Source organism: Megascapheus bottae, chromosome 31 (assembly GCF_031878675.1).
Source record: "Megascapheus bottae isolate mThoBot1 chromosome 31, mThoBot2.hap1, whole genome shotgun sequence".
In the NCBI taxonomy this organism is placed as follows: Eukaryota; Metazoa; Chordata; class Mammalia; order Rodentia; family Geomyidae; genus Megascapheus; species Megascapheus bottae.
In genome coordinates, this window is record NC_143539.1 from 7,818,233 (window position 1) to 7,837,458 (window position 19,226).

The window sequence follows — 19,226 nt, forward strand, 5'->3', positions numbered from 1 at the left end:
TTTTTTTTTTTTTTGCCAGTCTTGGGCTTGAGCTCAGGGCCTGAGCACTGGCCTTGGGCTTTCTCAAGGCTAGAGCTCTACCACTTGAGCCACAGTGCCACTTGCTTCTTTTTCTATATATGTGGTACCAAGGAATTAAACCCAGGTCTTCGTGCATGCTAAGCAAGCACTTTACCACTATGTCAAACTCCCAGCCCAAGATTTGTATATGTGTGTGTGAGTGTGTGTGTGTGTGTGTGTGTGTGAATGAATCATAGGACTTGAACTCAACCTGTGTGCTGTCCCTGAGCTCTTCAGTTCAAGGCTATCACCCTACCCCTAGGCCTGGGTATTGTCCCTGAGCTCTTCTGCCCAAGGCTACTGCCCTACTCTTGAGCCAAGCCCCACTTCCTGTCCCTGCCAGCTCAGGCTTCCCTGCCAGCTCTAAGAGACTCTTATCTGCAATTAAGCACCAGAAAACTAGAAGTGGGCTGCGGCTTTGAGCTGAAGAGCTCAGGGACAGAGCTCGGGCCCAAAGTTCAAGTCCCATGACCAGACAAAAGAAAAAGGATAGACTAGAGCCAGGTGTTGGTGTCTCACACCTATAATCCTAGCTACTCAGGAGGCTGAAATCTGACTATCATGATTCAAAGCCAGGCTGGGCATAAAAAGTCAGTGAGATTTTTTTTTTCCCCCAAGAGGTAAACACTAGTTTAATAAGCTATAGTACTTGTAACATATGTTTTAATGAAGCCATACCACTTTTAGATTAGTCAAATGATACAATATAAAATCTCATAAAATTAGTAAAAGACACATTTTAATACTGATCCAGTGATAGCAGTAGCAGCTTTGCAAATGTTTGTATGATTTCTATAGTTTTGTTTTGAGTTAGGGTTTCACTAACTTTCTTGGGTTGACTTCAAACTCACAATCCTCCTGACTCTGTCTTCCAAGTAGCTTGGAACTACAGGCCATGAGTCTCTTATCTCCATTTAACCACCAGAAAACTGGAAGTGACACTGTGGCTCAAAGTGGTAGAGCACTAGCTTTGAGCTAAAGAGCTTAGGGATGATGCCAAGGCTCAGAGTTCAAGCCCCACAGCCAACCTCCCCCCCACCCCCCCAAAAAAAATAGAAGTGTTGCTTAAAATGTAGAGCCCAACAAGCTCAGGCTTGGAGTTCAAACCCTGGTACTGCTTTAAAAAAAAAAAAAAAAACAATATTTGCACAGGGCCACAAGTTTGGCCTAGTGGTAGAGTGCTTGCCTAGCATACATGAAGAGCCGGGTTCTATTCTTTAGTACCACATACATAGGGGGGAGAAATGGTGCTATGGTTCAAATGGTAGAACCCTACCTTGAAAAAGCCTGAGTACAGTGCTCAGGCCCTGAGTTCAGCCTCGAGAACTGGCAAAAAAAAAAAAAAAGTATATGCGGTAGAAACCATATGTAATAGACAAAGCCTACCACATATTGGCCCTTAATAGAAAAAGTTTGCTTCTTAATTCCTGGTATACATCAAAAACATATAAATATTGCTACCTACATTATAGGCTTCTAGTCGAATCTATTTAATACATAAAATGAGAAAATATACTTAAGAGTGGTATTCCATCTTAAAAATATTTTACCTTGGGCCAGGAGTATGACCTAGTGGTAGAATGCTTGCCTAGCATGCATAAAGCCCTGCGTTCAATTCCTTGGTACCACATACACAGAAAAAGCTGGAAGTAGTATTGTTGCTCGGGTGGTAAGAGCACTAGCCTTGAGAAAAGGGCTCAAGGACAATGCTTAGACCTTGAGTTCAAGTCTCAGAACTGACCTCAAAAAAAACCACAGTTATTGGGTTTGTCATTGCAGGATTTGGTGATGTTCACAGACGTGACTATTGACTTTTCTCAGGAGGAGTGGGAATGTCTGACTTCAGACCAGAGGAATTTATACAAAGATGTGATATTAGAAAACTACAAAAACTTGGTGTCTCTAGGTAAGCATCTCCTGTCAAAATGTAGAAATTCCCACAGCCAAAATTCAGGGGCTTGCTTGCTTGCTTGCTTGCTTGCTTTTTTTTCTTTCTTTCTTTCTTTCTTTCTTTCTTTCTTTCTTTCTTTCTTTCTTTCTTTCTTTCTTTCTTTCTTTCTTTCTTTCTTCCAGTTTCAGATCTTGAGCTCAGGACCTGAGCACTGTCCTTAAGCTTTCTCAAAGATAGAGTTTTACTACTTCAGTCACAGCATTACTTCTGGCTTTTTCTATGTATGTGGTACCAAGGAATTGAACCCAGGTCTTCAAGCATGCTAAGCAAGCACTCTATCACTAGGCCAAATTCCCAGGCTGGGGCTTAGTTTCTAAAGCCTAACTAAACATGTCTTTGTGATTTAGGAGTGAGCACTTTTGTTGAGCCCTTACCCATTTCATTATTCCATTGTTTTTATTTCTGTCTTCTGTTAATACTTCTTTCTAATAGCTGTTATATGGCACCTCCTAGACACAACAAAGACATCTGGTAGCATACTGCTATAGATATTCATGTTAGTTGTGGACCCTCTGTGATAGGAATAGAAGACAGATGTCTAGGGCAGGGAGTTTGGCCTAGTGGTAGAGTGCTTACCTAGCATGCACAAAGACTCCGGGTTTGATTCCTCGGTACCACATACATAGAAAAAATAAAAGCTAGAAGTGGTGCTGTGGCTCAAGTGGTGGAGCTCTAGCCTTGAAAAAGTCTAAGGACAGTGCTCAGGCCCTGAGCTCAAGCCCAAGACTGGTGCAAAAAAAAACCAAAAAACCAGATATCTAGCTTTGTATACCTATTAAAAATTTGAGCCGGGCCAAGTGGCCCATGCCTGTAATACTAGCTATTCAGGAGGCTGAGATTTGAGATCAAGGTTCGAAGCCAGCCTGGGCACAAAAGGACCTGAGACTCGAATCTCCAATTAACCACTGAAAAACAGAAAGTGGGACTGTGACTCAAGTGGTAAATCACTAGCCTTGAGCTAAAGAGCTCAGGGACAATGCCCAGGCCCAAGGGTAGGGTGGTAGCCTTGAGCTGAAGAGCTTAGGAGATAGGGCCCAGGCTGAGTTCAAGCCCCATGATCCACCAAAAAATAAAATAAAATTTGATTGAGGGCCCAGGAATTTGGCCTAGCATGCATGAAGACCCAGGTTCAATTCCTCTGTACCACATACATAGAAAAAACCCAGAAGTGGCCTGTGGCTCAAGTGGTAGAGCCCTAGCCTTGAGAATACCCAAGGACGGTGCTCACACCCTGAACTCAAGCCCATGACTGGCAAAACAAAAAAAAAAAAAACAAAATTTGATTGAGCCAGGCATTGGTGGCTCACATCTATAATCCTAGCTACTTAGGAGGCTGAGAACTAAGAATCATGGTTTGAAGTCAACCTGGGCAGAAAAGTCCCTATGAGGCTCTTATCTCCAATTAAGACACTCTAAAATCAGAAGTGGCACTGTGGCTAAAGTGAAAGAGTGATAGCCTTATGAACAAAGAGGCTCAGGAACAGTGTCCAGCCCCTGAGTTTAAGTCCAACAACTGGGGGGGGGGGAGAGGGGGAGAGAGAGAGAGAGGTTTAATTGGGCACTGATGGCTCACATCTGTAATCCTAGGTATTTAGGAGACTAAGATCTGAGGATTACAGTTCAAAGCCAGTCCAGACAGTTTCTAATCTCCAATTAACCACCAGAAAAAGAAAGGAGGGAGGGAGAGGGAAAGGAAGGGAGAAAGGAAAAGAGAGAGAGAAGTGCTGTGGCTCAAAGTGATAGAATGCTAAGCCTTGAGCAATAAAGCTCAGGGATGGTTCCCAGGCCCTGAGTTCAAGCCCACGTCCAACAACAAAAAAAAGGTTTGTCGGGGCCGGGAGTTTGGCCTAATGGTTAAAGTGCTTGCCTAGCATGCATGAAGACTCGGGTCCGATTCCTTGGTACCACATACATAGAAAAAAAAGCCAGAAGTGGTGCTGAGGCTCAAGTGGTAGAGCTCTAGCCTTGAGAAAGTCCAAGGACAGTGCTCAGGCCCTGAGCTCAAGCCCAGGACTGGCAAAAAAAAAAAAAAAAAAAAAGGTTTGTCAAAACTAAAATGGACATGTCCAATTTTCCAACACAGACATATAACCCTGTAACTGCTTTGTGATTAAAGGTTGTAAATACCCAAAATATGCATCCTCTTCTTTTTATTATTATCATTATTATTTTGGCAGTAATGAAACTTGAAGTCACATTTGTTAGACAAGTGTTCTTCCTCCTCCTCCTCCTCCTCTTTTTTTTCTTTCTTCTTTCTTCTTTTTTTTTTTTTGCCAGTCCTGGACATGAACTCAGAGCCTGGGCACTGTCCTTGGACATTTTTTGCTCGAGGCTAGCACTCTGCCACTTGAGCTACAGGACTACTTCCCGCCTTTTCTGTGTATACGATACCGAGGAATCGAACCCAGGGCTTTATGCATGCTAAGCCAGCACACTACCACTAGGCTATGCTACCAGTCGAAGTGCTCTACTTCTTGAACCATGCCCCCAGTGCCTTTTGCTTTAGTTATATTTTGGATAGTCTTCATGTTTTAGGCTGAATGCCAGTGCAGGTATGTACTACCACATCCAGAGAAGGGGTCTTGCTACTCTTTTACCCAGCTGGCTTCTAAAAATGTGATCCTCCCGAGATCCTTTTCCCAAGTAGTAGCTGGAGATTTTGGACATGAACTACTGCACCCAACCTTGCATTTAAAATTAAGTGAATTTTCTGGCAAGGAACGCTATTTTCCTTGGAGGAAAACAACAGCAGCAAATAGCATAAACAATAATAAAAAATTTAGTACTTACAATGTAGTAGGTACTCATTCTAACACATTAAATCAAACTTCGGAACAATCATATGAGTACATGAATGGTATCATTAATTCCTTTTTACTGCTGAGAAAATGGAGGTACAAAAGGTTTAAATTACTTACCCTCATAACCTAGATGATATGAATCAGGCAGGATCTGGAACCAGTATTCCAGATTATTCTCTTTTACAAAACAAAGACTATATAAGTTTAAATTAAAATAAGCACCTACTTCTTATTTTTCTAGTAGTCCTGAGTAATTTAATTTGAATGTTTTTGTTTGTTTGTTGTTAGTCATGGGGCTTGAACTCTGAGCCTTGGCACTGTCTGTGAGCTCTTCAGCTCTACCACTTGAGCCACAGCACTACTTATGGTTTTCTAGTGTGTTAATTAGAGATAAGACTGTCATGGACTTTCCTGCCCATACCGGCTTTGAACCACAGTCCTCAGATCTCAGCCTCCTGAGTAGCTAGGATTACAAGCATGAGCCACCAGCGCCCAACTAAGTTGAATGTTTTTTGTTTTGGGGGGTTTGGTGTTAGTGGTTGTGGTAGTGGTCATGGGGCTTGAACTCTGGGCCTGAGCACTATCCCTGAGCTCTTCAGTTCAAAGCTACCACCCTACCCCTGGGCCTGGCGTTGTCCCTGGGCTCTTCAGCTCAAGGCTACTTCCCTACCCCTTGAGCCACAGTGCCACTTCCAGTTTTCTAGTGGTTAATTGGAGATAAGAGTCTCACGAACATTAGTGCCAGGGCTGCCTTTAAACTGAAATCCTCAGATCCTAGCTTCCTGAGTAGCTAGGATTACTTTTGTGAGCCACTGCGCCTGGCTTGAATGTTTTTTAATCTTGATAGTCTTCTTCATTATGAAGCCTTGTGAAATAATTTTTTTGATTTTTGTTCTGCTTTATTTATTTATTTATTTATTTATGTATTTATGTATTTATTTATTTTGCCAATCCTGGGGCTTGAACTCAGGGCCTGGACACTGTCCTTGAACACTTTTTGCTCAAGGCCAGCACTCTGCCACTTGAGCCAAGCGCCACTTCTGGCTTTTTCTGTGTATGTTTCCGGGGAATCGAACCCAGGGCTTCAAGCATGCTAGGGAAGCACATTACCCCTAAGCCACACTTCCAGCCCCCCTGCTTTATTTTTTGTTTGCATGTTTGTTTGTTTCAAACAGGATGTTCCATTTCTAAGCCAGATGTGATTTCCTTACTGGAACAAGGGAAAGAACCCTGGATTGTTGTAAGGGAAGAGAGAAGAAGATGGTACCTGGGTAAGTAGGTGTGCTACAGCCAGAGGCAGGTTACAAAACACAGACCTACTGCCAGGATTGTGTGTTCTTTTAGAGCTCATCTTTTGTATTTCAGCTTTTATTATGTCTTTATTTTTCTTGATTGTTCTCATTTCATGGGATCTACATTATAGTAAGGGAGTAAGACAATAAAGGAGTAAACAAATAAATAGTTCAGGCTGATGGGTATCTCAGTAGTAAAGTGTCTGCTTTGCACATGTGACACCTTGGATTTGATCCTTAGCAACATAGAACAGATGGGTTTACTAAATATCCTGAAATGTTAAAGTGTTTAAAAGAAAAGTGAATGAAGTTATGATGTAATCATTAGAATGAGTAAATGGGGTAATTTGAGTGGTCAAGGAAGAGGAGCCAGTATGACAGTTGCCACAGATGGTACCTCTTGAGTATCAAGACCATTGATAAAACTTCAGTGCATTACCCATCCTGACTGTTGATTCCTCCGCTGCATGGTTAACCACTATCCTTACTTTAACAATAGCAGCATACATTCGTTTAACTTTTTTTTCCTTTTTTTTGTGCCAATATTGGGCCTTGAACTAAGTACCTGGGCACTGACCCTAAGCTTTTTTGCTCAAGGCTAGGACACTACAGCTACTACTCCACTTCCAGCTTTTTGGTGGTTAATTTGAGATAAGAATCTCATGGATGTTCCTGCTGAGCTGGCTTTGAACCATGATCTTCAGATCTAAGCCCTGAGTAGCTGGTATTACAGGTATGAGCCACTGGCACCCAGCAGGAATATGGTAATTTCTTTACAATGGTCGCCCTGCCAACTGCCTATCTACTATATACTTGGAAATATCTCCAATATAACTCAATTCCTACTTCGCATAATCATAAGTGAACTCTTCCCCTTTCACAAATAGGTAGTAAGAAATTATATTTTGTCTGGACTAAGAATATAAAACCTTATCTTGGGCTGGGAGTTTGGCATAGTGGTATAGAGTGCTTGCCTAGCATGCACAAAGACCCGGGTTCCATTCCTCGGTACCATATACATAGCAAAAAGCCGGAAGTGGTGCTGAGGCTCAAGTGGTAGAGTGCTAGCCTTGAGAAAGTCCAAGGACAGTGCTCAGGCCCTGAGCCCAAGCCCAGGAGTGGCCAAAAAAAAAAAAAAAAAAAAAACACCTTATCTTGTGTTTTTGCCGGGGCCTCCCGGCAGCAAATTGGGGTTCCTGAAATAAGGGGCAGGGACTGGAAAAATTAGAAGAGAGACAAACACATCGGGTCCAGGAGGTCTGCAGCCCAAGCAAAAACTGCCGCCTCGTTTATTCTTAACACAAAGTTTTTATCCCCTCCCGAGACCAGGGCCCTCCCAGGTGTTACATCCAGATCGTTAATCAGGGAGCTGTTGAGGGTTACATTCATATGGTAAATCTCAGATCAATTGAACAGGAGAAGGCCAAAAAACAATAAGACAATCAAGCAATTATCTGATGCAAATCAAAGTACAGTTTGTTTCCACTCTTGCTCCCGACATATCCCCCGTCTTTATTTTAAAAGAAACACAAGTGCAATTTCTATTCTTTTCACTATCTCTAATATCTCATTATCCTGTCTCACTTTCCAAAAATGACTGGTCCCTTCATCTAAAGGGGATAGATGGGCGGAGATTCGGCTTCTGTGACTTCTTCAAGCTGACTCAGGGGCGTTGTCTCTGTGCTTGACCAGGGACCTTAAAAAGCCTAGCCTGTTTATTAGGGATTGCAAGGATTAGATATCAGGAATAATAATTTACTCCAAACTAGAGATCATATTTGACATTTAACAACTGCACAAACCATCTTTGGCTACAATAGTGTAGTTACATAGCACCCATTTGCAAAAGCCTTTTCATGATTGTCTGGGGAACTAAATTTCTGCAACCTCAACAATGCTTCAGTTGTCAGATCTAAACAGATTAATAGAGACACAAGTCTCAGATCCACAAACTTTTCCTGAATTTGTGGCTGGTGTCAAAAATAAATAAATAAATAAATAAATAAAAATTTTGCTCAATTAGGGCTTTAAACTATCCACTATCACAGAAGATTGACAAGTTCCTGCCCAGTTATGAAAGGCACGGGCATTAGTAAGGCATGCTTACAAACTATTCTATGACCTCCCGGCTCTGATTAATTTGATCGGCCAAGCACAAGTGACTAAGATCTGACACCATCTCTGCCATCCAAGCAGAGGCTTTCTGCGTCGTGTCCCAGTAGAGTTTCCCCACACAGGGATAAATGTCCCATTGGCAATTCACTTGCTTAGTTGCTGGACTTGAACTCAGGGCTTGGGCACTGTCCCTCAGCTCTCCAGCTCAAGGCTAGCACCCTGCCACTGTGAGTCCTGAGCTTGGTGCTTGAGTGCTGTCCCCCAGCTGTTCAGCTCAGAGCTAGCACTCTGCGGCTTCAAGCTCCAAAGCAACTCTGCCTTAATAGCACTCTGCTGCCAGATTAGACACCACAATCTCACAGGGACTTTGCTTTGCCCGGGGTTGGCTCAAAACTGCAGTTTTCAGATCAGTGAGTCCTACGAACGGCCATGTATCTCCAATAGAGCAACAAGGTGGTAGACACAGAAATAGTCTCTAAGCATGAGCTTACCTAGAACCTGGAAAAGGCCAAAGTTACATCTGAATAAGGATTGCTGTTCTTCTCCAATGGGCTAGCTGGAAGTTACAAGAGCAAGCTGAAATAGCAATTAAGCAATTACTTTGGTAGTCCTGATTTTCCTTTTCTCTCTTTCTTTAAACATATAAGACAACTTCACTTTCAAATATTGTTTAGAAACCCATTTCCAATGTTCTTAATAACTTTTACTGATACTGGCTTAAACAATTAACACCTTAGCCTTTATTTGCAATTGAAAAACCTTTAAGGGCACAAAGAGCTCCTGCCCTCAGGCCCCCTAGGGCCCAAGGCACTCCTCTTGCCTTTTAGAAAAAAGGGGCTCTTATGCAGTTTAGATTACTGTCTAAAACTCCAACGACAGTTTAAACTCAAATAACAGTTTTTCCCTAATGCAAGAACTATAGACATCAGTGCACCAAAAGTCCAAGTCTGGACTTAGTTTTCTTCTTTTTTTTTTTTTTTTTTTTTTTTTTAACATTCCTTTAAAATACTAATCACATTATCCACATTTTACCATCAGATTTCTAGTGTCAGTTTGCAAGAAAGAACAGGCAAAGTTTCTGACGTTAATGAACAATTTTACATTTAAATCTCTAATACATGTTTCCAAACTTTAACTTAAAGTAATAAATCCCAAATTCCCTAACACCTCTGAGCTGAACAGGATACAATGTTTACAATGTAAACAGCTGTATGCCCTGCAATAAAATGCAGATTTCAGGATCTAGAAAAATATTTACCAGTTTTTTCTTTAAGACAACACAATAATTCTTTGAGACATTGTAAAACATCCAAACCTAATATTTTTCTTGAAGTTTTAAGCTTAGATTTACCCAATTGTCTTTGTGTTTAAGTATAAATTTATCCTTTTTTTTTTTTTTTTTTTTTTTTTCAGCATGCTGACAATTTAACCTTGAACATGTTCACTCACTCATTCACACACATTCATACTCAAAGATCATAAAGCGCGCAAAATTAATATCGGCCGTTCAATTTCCGGAAGTTTGTGTCAAGAGAGTTTTGCCAATTTTACTCTTACAGGTGAGAACCAGGTTCGAAACAAAACTTTTTGCAAGGCAGCTTAGCTGGAATTTATTTTTCCAGGGCTTGTTACAACTGCAGACATGGGGGAGCGGCCATGCTAGGCCCAGAAATGTTCAAATAAATAACAAGGATGTGTGCTTGAGTACGCACAGAAAAACCATAAGGACCCACACTTAGAAATGGTACCAATTTTAAAGACAAAAACTGGACAAAGAAAAATATGTAACACGAACAAGACAGAGAAGCGGAGACTTTTAAATAATCAGACATTGACATATAACAAGAAAATTGGACTCAATCAGATACACTTAACAGCTATTTTTAGATTTAGACATGTCTTGCTGGTGGGACTCTCAGGTATGCCTTGATATTGACAAGAAACTCAGAAGGGGAAGGGGGGTCAAGGCGTCCCTTGACCACCCAGGCCTCTATTTTAGGCCCACAGTGCACCCCTTTTTTTTTTTTTTTTTTTTTTTTAAATAAAATAAAATAAAATAGAATAAAAAAAAATAAAACAAAACACAGACATACAGGGGGTCGGCCGACTTCTACTTACCTCTGGAGGCCTTTGCTTTTCACCTGGGCATCTTTTACAAAAAAGGTTATTAAGAAGAGGGATGGTAAAGACAAAATAATGTCACATATTAAATTGTGTAGAGTCAATGAATATGTTAAAAGGTCCCTACATAATAGTAAAAGGAGGAGAAACACAGCTCATATGAATGTGTGGAACAAGTGGATCAGTAGCAGTCCCAATAGACATGCACAAATAACTCAGGTCCTTTCCACGTCGCAGGATGCACCACTGGAGGGTTGGGGGTGTAGGCCCAGTGAGTCGCTGCTTGGATGGCCACTGTCACTCTCCACGATCCGAACGCAGCGTTCAGGCAGCCAGCGGGCGTCATTTTCTCCTTGTGAAAAAACACATACATGCCCTCGACCCCAGGTTAGAACAGGATCGGGTCCATGCCAAGCACCAGTTAGGGGATCCTTCCACTTTACTAAGGCAAAAGCACGCTGCTCTCTTTTTTCCCAGAATCGCTGAGCAGCAGATAAATTATTTGAATCCAAATTCAAAAAATTTAAAACAAATAAAGCATGATTAAGTATATTCACAGGGGTAGCGGGATACGACTCTCCTTTCTGTATTTTAGCAATTTGATGTTTTAATAATCCATTAGCTCTCTCCACGATGCCTTGACCTTGAGGATTGTAAGGAATGCCTGTAATATGAGTGATATTATAGGAACGGCAGAAGGATTGAAATGCTCGGCTTGCATAGCCAGGGCCATTATCTGTTTTTATTTGCGAGGGAATCCCCATCACAGCAAAGCATCGAATGCAGTGAGAAATACAATGTTTAGTGGCTTCCCCAGCAAGGGGGGTGGCCAAGATAAAATTAGAATAAGTATCTACAGTAACATGAACATATTTTAATCGGCCAAATGATGGAACATGCGTGACATCCATCTGCCAAATGTGATTAGAAAGCAGTCCTCGTGGATTTATACCTAAATGGGGGGCTGGTGAAAAAGGGACACAGTTGGAGCAAGTCTTAACTATTTGTCTCGCTGCTTCCCTAGATAATTTGAACTGTCGGCGCAAGGCTCGACTGTTTTGATGGTGGATGGCATGTGACTGCTTAGCAAGTTCAACCTGAGTTAAGTAAACTCTGGTGGCAGAGTCAGTGACCGCATTGCCTTCACTTAAAGGGCCAGGAAGATTAGTGTGAGCTCGAACAAAGCCAAAAAAACAGGGGTGGTTGCGAGAACAAAGCAAAGTTTGTATTTGGCGAAATTGGGTCTGAATATTGGAGTTAGTAGTTCCAATAAAGGGAACAGTTTCTATGACTTGAAGAGCACGAATTACATATTGACTGTCTGAGTATAAGTTAAAGGGCTCGTCTTGTAACAGGACGAGTGCCTGTAAAACAGCCTCTAACTCCACCTCTTGGGCGGAGGAAAAACCTGTAACCCAAGATTGAGTTTTCCCATTAATGGTCAAAGCAGCCGTTCCATTTGAGGATCCATCTGTAAATACCAAAGCGGCAGAAGATAAAGGCGAGGCCTGTACTATGGAAGGAAATAGAAACGTATGACACGCAGCAAATTGGAGAAGTTTGTTAGACGGGTAGTGATGCAAAATTTTTCCCGTATAATTGGCCCAAGCAATGGCCCAAGGATCGCAATGGGCGAATAGCCAATCTTGTTGTTGTAAATTATATGGGACACAGATAAAATGAGGTTCCTGACCTAAATATTTACGGGAATCCACTCGGCACATGTGTATCAGATTAGCTACCAATTCGTAGTACGGGGTCAGCACTTTGCCGGGTGTTGATGGTAGATAAAGCCATAAAAGTGGGCCATCCTGCCACAATACAGCAGTTGGGGAGTGAGAAGTAGCTAAAATGTAAACTCCCCAGGGTTTAGAATAATCACAATAGGTCATTTGTTGCTGGGAAATTGCCTTTTCTACAATTTGGATGGCCCTCCTGGCGTCAGGATTTAATTCGCGCAAGGATGTAGGGTTGGTATCTCCTTTTAAGAGATCAAAGAGGGGTTTTAACTCTCCTGTGGAGAGCTTTAGATAAGGCCGAAGCCAATTTATATCTCCTAAGAATTGCTGAAAATCATGAAGAGTTCTTAAGTGTGAAGTTTTTAATTGTATTTTTTGGCTTTTAAAATAGTGTGGGCCTAATATATGGCCTAGATATGTAAAAGGCGGGTGTTCCTGAACCTTTTCAGCTGCTATTACAAGGCCAAAGAGGCTCAGATCCTGCTTTAGTTGTCCAAAGGCTTGTCGTACGACGATAGGGTCAGAACAAGCCAACAAGATGTCATCCATATAATGAACAATATAAACAGAAGAAAATTTTTCACGAGTGGAAGAAATGGCTCTAGCCACAAAACTTTGACATAAAGTTGGGCTATTTGCCATGCCCTGTGGGAGCACAAGCCAGTGATATCGCTTCATGGGTTCTTTAAAATTAACAGAGGGGACACTGAAGGCAAAGCGCTTACAGTCTTGAGGCGCCAGGGGTATAGTATAGAAACAATCCTTCAAATCTATAATAATCTTATAAGTATCCTTTGGGATTGCCATGGGTGAAGGCAAGCCAGGCTGTAGGGCCCCCATCAGTTCCATTGTGGCATTTATTTTTCTCAAATCCTGTAACAGCCTCCATTTACCTGACTTTTTCTTTATAACAAAAATTGGAGAATTCCATGGAGAGTTAGAAGGGGCCACATGCCCCAAATCCAGCTGCTCCTGTACCAGCTGCTGTACTGCAATGATCTTTTCTAGTGAAAGAGGCCACTGTTCAACCCATACCGGTCGTTCAGAGAGCCAATTTATGGGATCAGCATGAGGGGGAGGGCAAACGACAGCTCCCGTCAAGGGATACCCCAATCCTTGTCTCGTAGGGTGAGACTGGGGTTGGAGTGGCTCTAGCTCCCCCTGTGCTGCTCGGCCTAGTCCCCTAAAGGGGAGGAGGCCTTGATCAAGTAACTGCTTAGTGACCGCAGCACTAGGACTAAACATATACACTCCCATTTTTTCCATGATATCACGACCCCATAAATTAATTGGCAGATGATCCAAGACAAATGGCTGAAAATGACCAGAGTGCCCTTCCTCATCTCTCCAAACAAGGATCGCACTGCTCTGCTGTGGGTCAGTTGCTTGCCCAACCCCCTGTAGGGAAGTCATAGAGGTTGTCAGGGGCCATTGGGCTGGCCAATGTTTTTTAGATATCACAGACACATCTGCTCCAGTGTCTAATATTCCTTTAAAGGGCTTTTCTTGTATAAATATAGTCATCTCAGGCCTCTCTTGTTTTATGCTTTGTACCCAATAGATATCAGAAGATCTAAATCCTCTCTGTCCACATGGGGAATTAGCAGTCTCCCCGGGAGGTAAAGGCACAAGTATTAATTGTGCTAATTTTTGACCGGCTGGGATCGATACCACGTGTTTTGGGGCAGAGGCCATAACTTTGATTTCTCCAGTAAAATCCTGGTCAATTTTGCCAGGTGTAATCTGTATCCCTTTAAGGGCTGAGCTACTTCGCCCTAACAGCAATCCAGCCACTCCCGGGGGAAGGGGGCCGAAGACCCCCGTGGGGAGAGCTTGTGTCCCCATCTCTGGGGTCAATACTGAGCAGGTGGAGGAACAGAGGTCCAATCCTGCACTTCCTGGGGTGGCACGGAGGAGGCCGGAGACTGATCTTGGAGAGTTGTTAGAAGATGCACTTGTGGCCGAGAAGAGGGAGGGACTGCCCCATGGTTTTGCGGGGCCAGGGGCTGGCCCCTCCTCCAGTTTCCCGAAAGCGGGCGGCCATTGCGATCTGTTCTTGACCTGCAATCTTTAGCCCAGTGCTTCCCTTTACCACAGCGTGGACATGTGCCAGGTGATTTTTCTCTCTTTTGCCTGGCCTGGCATGGGCATTGCGTCATCCAATGTCCTATTTGTCCACAAGAGAAGCAACGCCCTGGGGGTCTAGCAGCCCGAGAATGCCGCTGACCTCTATATTTTAGAGACTCAGTAACAGTCTTTCCTTGAGGAGCGGCGGCTAAAGTAAGGCCTTGTACATGGGAGGGTCCAATATCAGCACACAGTGAAATAAAGTCCGTGATTCCTCCCTTATTCCTATGGGGTCTGATAGCTGCCTGACAGGCGGCGTTGGCATTTTCATAGGCTATGTGTCTAACTATAATCTCCCTTGCATTCTCATCTTGTACTAGGCGGTCTGCAGTCTCCATTAATCGAGACAAAAATTCTAAATAAGGCTCATTTGGTCCTTGTTTAACTTCTACTAGATTTTTTTGTACGATTGGAATTGCGTAACTTTTTCCAAGCCTCTCTCGCCGCAGCATTTATTTGTAAATAGGCCTCCTTTGCATAACCCAATTGATCTTTGGTGTTTTTATAGGTTCCCTCTCCTAACAACTGATCAACAGTGTAAGGCAGGTTCTTAGACCTATTTGTTTCAATTTTAGCCCGACACTGTGCAGTGAACTCTGTCTCCCATAATAAGTACTCTCCCGCACTAAGGCATGCTCTGGCAAGCCGCTTCCAGTCATTTGGGCATGCAATACCAGCACACGCGGCCTCCAATATTGCTTGAGTAAAAGGGGCAGTTGGCCCATATTGGGAGCAGGCATTTTTTAAATCCTGTAATAGTTTAACAGGAACAGGTTGATGGTATACTTGTTCATCATGATCAACTAAACTAGGGAAGCATCGAGGCCCTGAAATACCTTCCCTCTCTCTAGCAGCCTGAGTCAGGTTTAATTGCGATGCACTGTGCCTGGTTGTAGTGCCTGTTAAAAGGGACTTGTTGCTAGGGCCTTTAGGCTTGCCTAAAGGTTGAGAAAGGGATTGAGGCCGTAAGGCTGCAGCCGGAGGCGGTGGGTGTGAGGGGTAAGGTTTAGAATCAGACACCATAGTGGCCTGAGGGTCATATTTCTTTCCTACTTCTGAGGGGGCTCTCTGCTCTGTCCCCATTTTCGATAGAAAATGTAGGATTTCTTCTAACTTCTTCTCCATCGTAGCCATTCGGCCCTCCATTGACTCATCATAACTTTCCTCCTTGGTATTCAAACCTGAATTCTGATACTCAATATCTACTGGTTGTTGTTCCGTTTGCAAGATCTCACTTAGACTCTCTTGGGCTGCGGCATATGGCTCAGCCTCAGGTTCTTCAGAAGGGTCCTTTAACTCATAAAGTTCCCTTAATTCAAGATTAAATTCAGCATCTTCATGTAGAGGATCTATGTATTTACTTACTAAATTCCATACAGTAGTAGCCTCTATTGGGGTCTTTTCGGGGCCATATACCTCATAATAATCTTGAATTCTTTTTCCTATCCGCTGCCAGGCTTTTTGGAATGCCTCCTCTACAGACCTCGGGCATGCTTCCTCGAGAAACTGTAGGAAGCTCTGAAGCACCCCCTCTTCCACCCACGTTCCGTGGGCTTCAAATAGGCCTGTTAAGATCGGTAGAAATAACTCATGGCTATTAGCTTGACCCATAATTATTACTCCTGACTATACTATCTTAATAGTCCTACGATGTGTTACTCACCACAGGGAGGGGTCCTTCACCTTCGTCCCAGATTTTCAGGGTCCCTGTTCGGGCGCCAGATGCCGGGGCCTCCCGGCAGCAAATTGGGGTTCCTGAAATAAGGGGCAGGGACTGGAAAAATTAGAAGAGAGACAAACACATCGGGTCCAGGAGGTCTGCAGCCCAAGCAAAAACTGCCGCCTCATTTATTCTTAACACAAAGTTTTTATCCCCTCCCGAGACCAGGGCCCTCCCAGGTGTTACATCCAGATCGTTAATCAGGGAGCTGTTGAGGGTTACATTCATATGGTAAATCTCAGATCAATTGAACAGGAGAAGGCCAAAAAACAATAAGACAATCAAGCAATTATCTGATGCAAATCAAAGTACAGTTTGTTTCCACTCTTGCTCCCGACATGTTTTGTTTTGTTTTGTTTTAGATTTGGAATCCAGATATGGCACTAAAAAGTTACTTAAAGAAAAAGAAGTTTACACAATGAATTTATCTCAGAGGGAAATCATGGAAAGAATCCAAAACCATGGCCTCAAAGAGTCCTTAGGAAAAGACTGTGGATATAAAATGTTTGGGGAACAGGAGGGGCCTCCCAGGGTCTATTTCAGGCAGGGAAGGAAAACCACCACAGAGAAAACAGCTACTTACAGAGAACTTGGATCCCTTCCTCTGTACCAGAAAAGCCCTAACATGGCAAAGCTGCATAAGTGCGGGGATTGTGGGAAGGCTTTTAGAATCCGCCAGCAGCTTACTTTCCACCAGAGAATCCACACTGGTGAGAAACCCTACAAGTGCAAAGAATGTGGGAAGACCTTTCGACAGTGGGCCCACCTTAGTCGACATAAGAGAAGAATTCACATGTCTGACAAACTCTATGAGTGTAAAAAATGTGGAACAGTCTTCCTCTGTAGCTCAGACCTTCACGTTCATCAGAGACTTCATGTGGACAAGAAACCCTACGAATGTCAGGAGTGTGGGAAGGCCTTCAGAGTGCAGGGACAGCTGACTCTCCACCAGAGGATTCACACTGGTGAGAAGCCTTACGAATGCAAGGAATGCGGCAAGACTTTCCGGCAGTATGCACACCTCACCCGACACCAGAGACTCAATTTTGCTGAGAGGTGCTACAGTTGTAACAAATGTGGCCAGGCTTTTCTGTGCAGTACAGGCCTTCGGCTGCATCACAAGCTTCATATTGGTGAGAAGCCCTATGACTGCAAGGAGTGTGGTAAAGCCTTCCGAGTGCGGCAGCAGCTCACCCTCCACCAGAGGGTCCACACTGGTGAGAAGCCCTATGATTGCAAGGAGTGCGGGAAGACCTTCAGTCGAGTCTATCATCTCACCCTCCACCAGAGAATCCACACAGGCGAGAAACCTTACCAGTGTAAGGAGTGTCAGAAGTTCTTCCGTCGTTACTCAGAACTTATCTCCCATCAGAGCATTCACATCGGGGAGAAGCCCTATGACTGTAAGGAGTGCGGGAAGGCCTTCCGGCTGTTCTCCCAGCTGAACCAACATCAGAGCATCCATTTTGGTGAGAAACCCTATCAGTGTAAGGAGTGTGGGAAGACTTTTAGATTGCTCTCCCTGCTCACTCAGCATCAGAGCATTCACACTGGTGAGAAGCCTTATGACTGTAAGGAGTGTGGGAAGGCCTTTCGACTTCACTCCTCCCTCACTCAACACCAGAGAATTCATTCTGGTGAGAAACCCTACACGTGCAAGGAATGTAAGAAGGCCTTTAGACAACATGCACACCTCACATACCATCAGCGTATTCATAATGTGACTTAATTATAAGCACTTCCCTCCCCACTTTGAATGTTGTGTTAGGAGCATTGGAAAATGTGTTTATTTATGTATGTATTTATTTATTTATTTATTTTTGTCAGTCTTAGTGCTTGAACTCTGTGTGTGGACACTGTCCCTGAGTCTCTTTATGCCCAAGGCTTGTACTCTACTGAGCCACAGCTCCACTTCTGGCTTTTTCTGAGTAGTTTTTTGGAGATAAGAATTTCATGGAAGCCAGGCACAGTGGCTCACGTCTGTAATCCAAGCTACTCAAAAGGCTGGGATCTGAGGATCATGGTTCAAAGCCAGCCCAGGCACTAAAGAACCTGAGACTCATCTCTAATTAATCACTAGAAAACAGGAAGTGGGGCTGTGACTCTGGAGTAGGGCAGTAACCTTGAGCTGAAATGCTCAGGGACAGTGCCCAGTCTCAGAGTTCAAGCCCCATGACCTGCCCCCCCCCAAAAAAAAAAATCTCATGGAAGGCTTAGTGGTAGAGTGCTTGCCTAGCATGCACAAAACCTGGCGTTCAATTCCTCAGTACCACATAAACAGAAAAAAACAGAAATGGCTTTTTCAAGTGGCTGAGTACTGGGTTCAAGGCCCCCCAAAAATAAATATATAAATTAATAAATAAAAGAATTCCATGGACTTTTTGCCCAACTGGCTTTGAACCAAGATCCTCAGATCTCAGCCTCCTGAGTAACTTGTGTTTACAGGCATGAGCCACCAGTGCCCAGTGAAAGAGTATTTTTGAATGTAAGGAAGAATTAATTTAGTGAACATATAGCAGCCTTTCATCCCATTCCAGAAAATTCATTCTAGAGGCAAACTTCATTAAAGATGTGGCTGTTAAAGCCTTACATCCCTGTTCTATGTGGTGTCAGCCATGGAGGTTTCCTGGGCATCCATTTGTTTTGAAAATGAAGGAAAGGCATTAGATCTTCATTTCCAGTATGTATCAAGGAAATGGGCTTTTGAGATAGTTTTTGTTGTTTTGTTTTGTTTGTGGGTCATGGGACTTGAAACTCTGGACCTGGGCGCTGTCCCTGAGCTCTTCAGCTCAAGGCTACCTCTCTACCCCTTGAGCCACAGCTTCACTTCTTGTTTTCTAGAGATTAATTGGAGATGAGTCACAGACTTGAGTATCAAATGATTGTACTTCAGCCTCCTGAGTAGCTAGGATTACAGGCTTGAGCCACCTCGCCCAATGACAGTTTTTTCTTTATTAGAGAGTTCTAACTAAAGGATTATAAAATTAAGGCCAGGAGGGTAGCCTAGTGGTAGAGTGCTCACCTAGCATGCACAAAAGTGGGAGTTTGATTCCTAGGTACCATATATACAGAAAAGGTCAGAAGTGGTGCTGTGGCTCAAGTAGCAGAGCACTAGCCTTGAGCAAAAAGTGTCCAAGGACAGTGCCCAGGCCATGAGTTGAGCTCCAGGACTGGCAAAGAAAAAAGAAAATTATATCAGAAACTTCATTCTAAAACATGTAATCATGATTAGAGGGACGATTTTCTGTAGAAGTTTAGACCCTGAGGTTGGAGATAGACTTGAATATTTTTATAGTGAAT

General features: G+C 43.2%; 1 protein-coding gene across 1 annotated transcript; it reads left to right on the plus strand.

The window, feature by feature from the left end:
• Nucleotides 1–1,720: 1,720 nt before the first annotated feature.
• Nucleotides 1,721–18,510, plus strand: Zfp30 (ZFP30 zinc finger protein). Its single transcript, XM_090322624.1, has 3 exons — nucleotides 1,721–1,966; nucleotides 5,988–6,083; nucleotides 16,289–18,510. Exons 1-3 carry the CDS (start codon nucleotides 1,849–1,851, stop codon nucleotides 17,653–17,655), a joined length of 1,581 nt encoding a protein of 526 aa, XP_090178750.1. The 5' UTR covers nucleotides 1,721–1,848; the 3' UTR covers nucleotides 17,656–18,510.
• The last annotated feature ends 716 nt before the right edge of the window (nucleotides 18,511–19,226 follow it).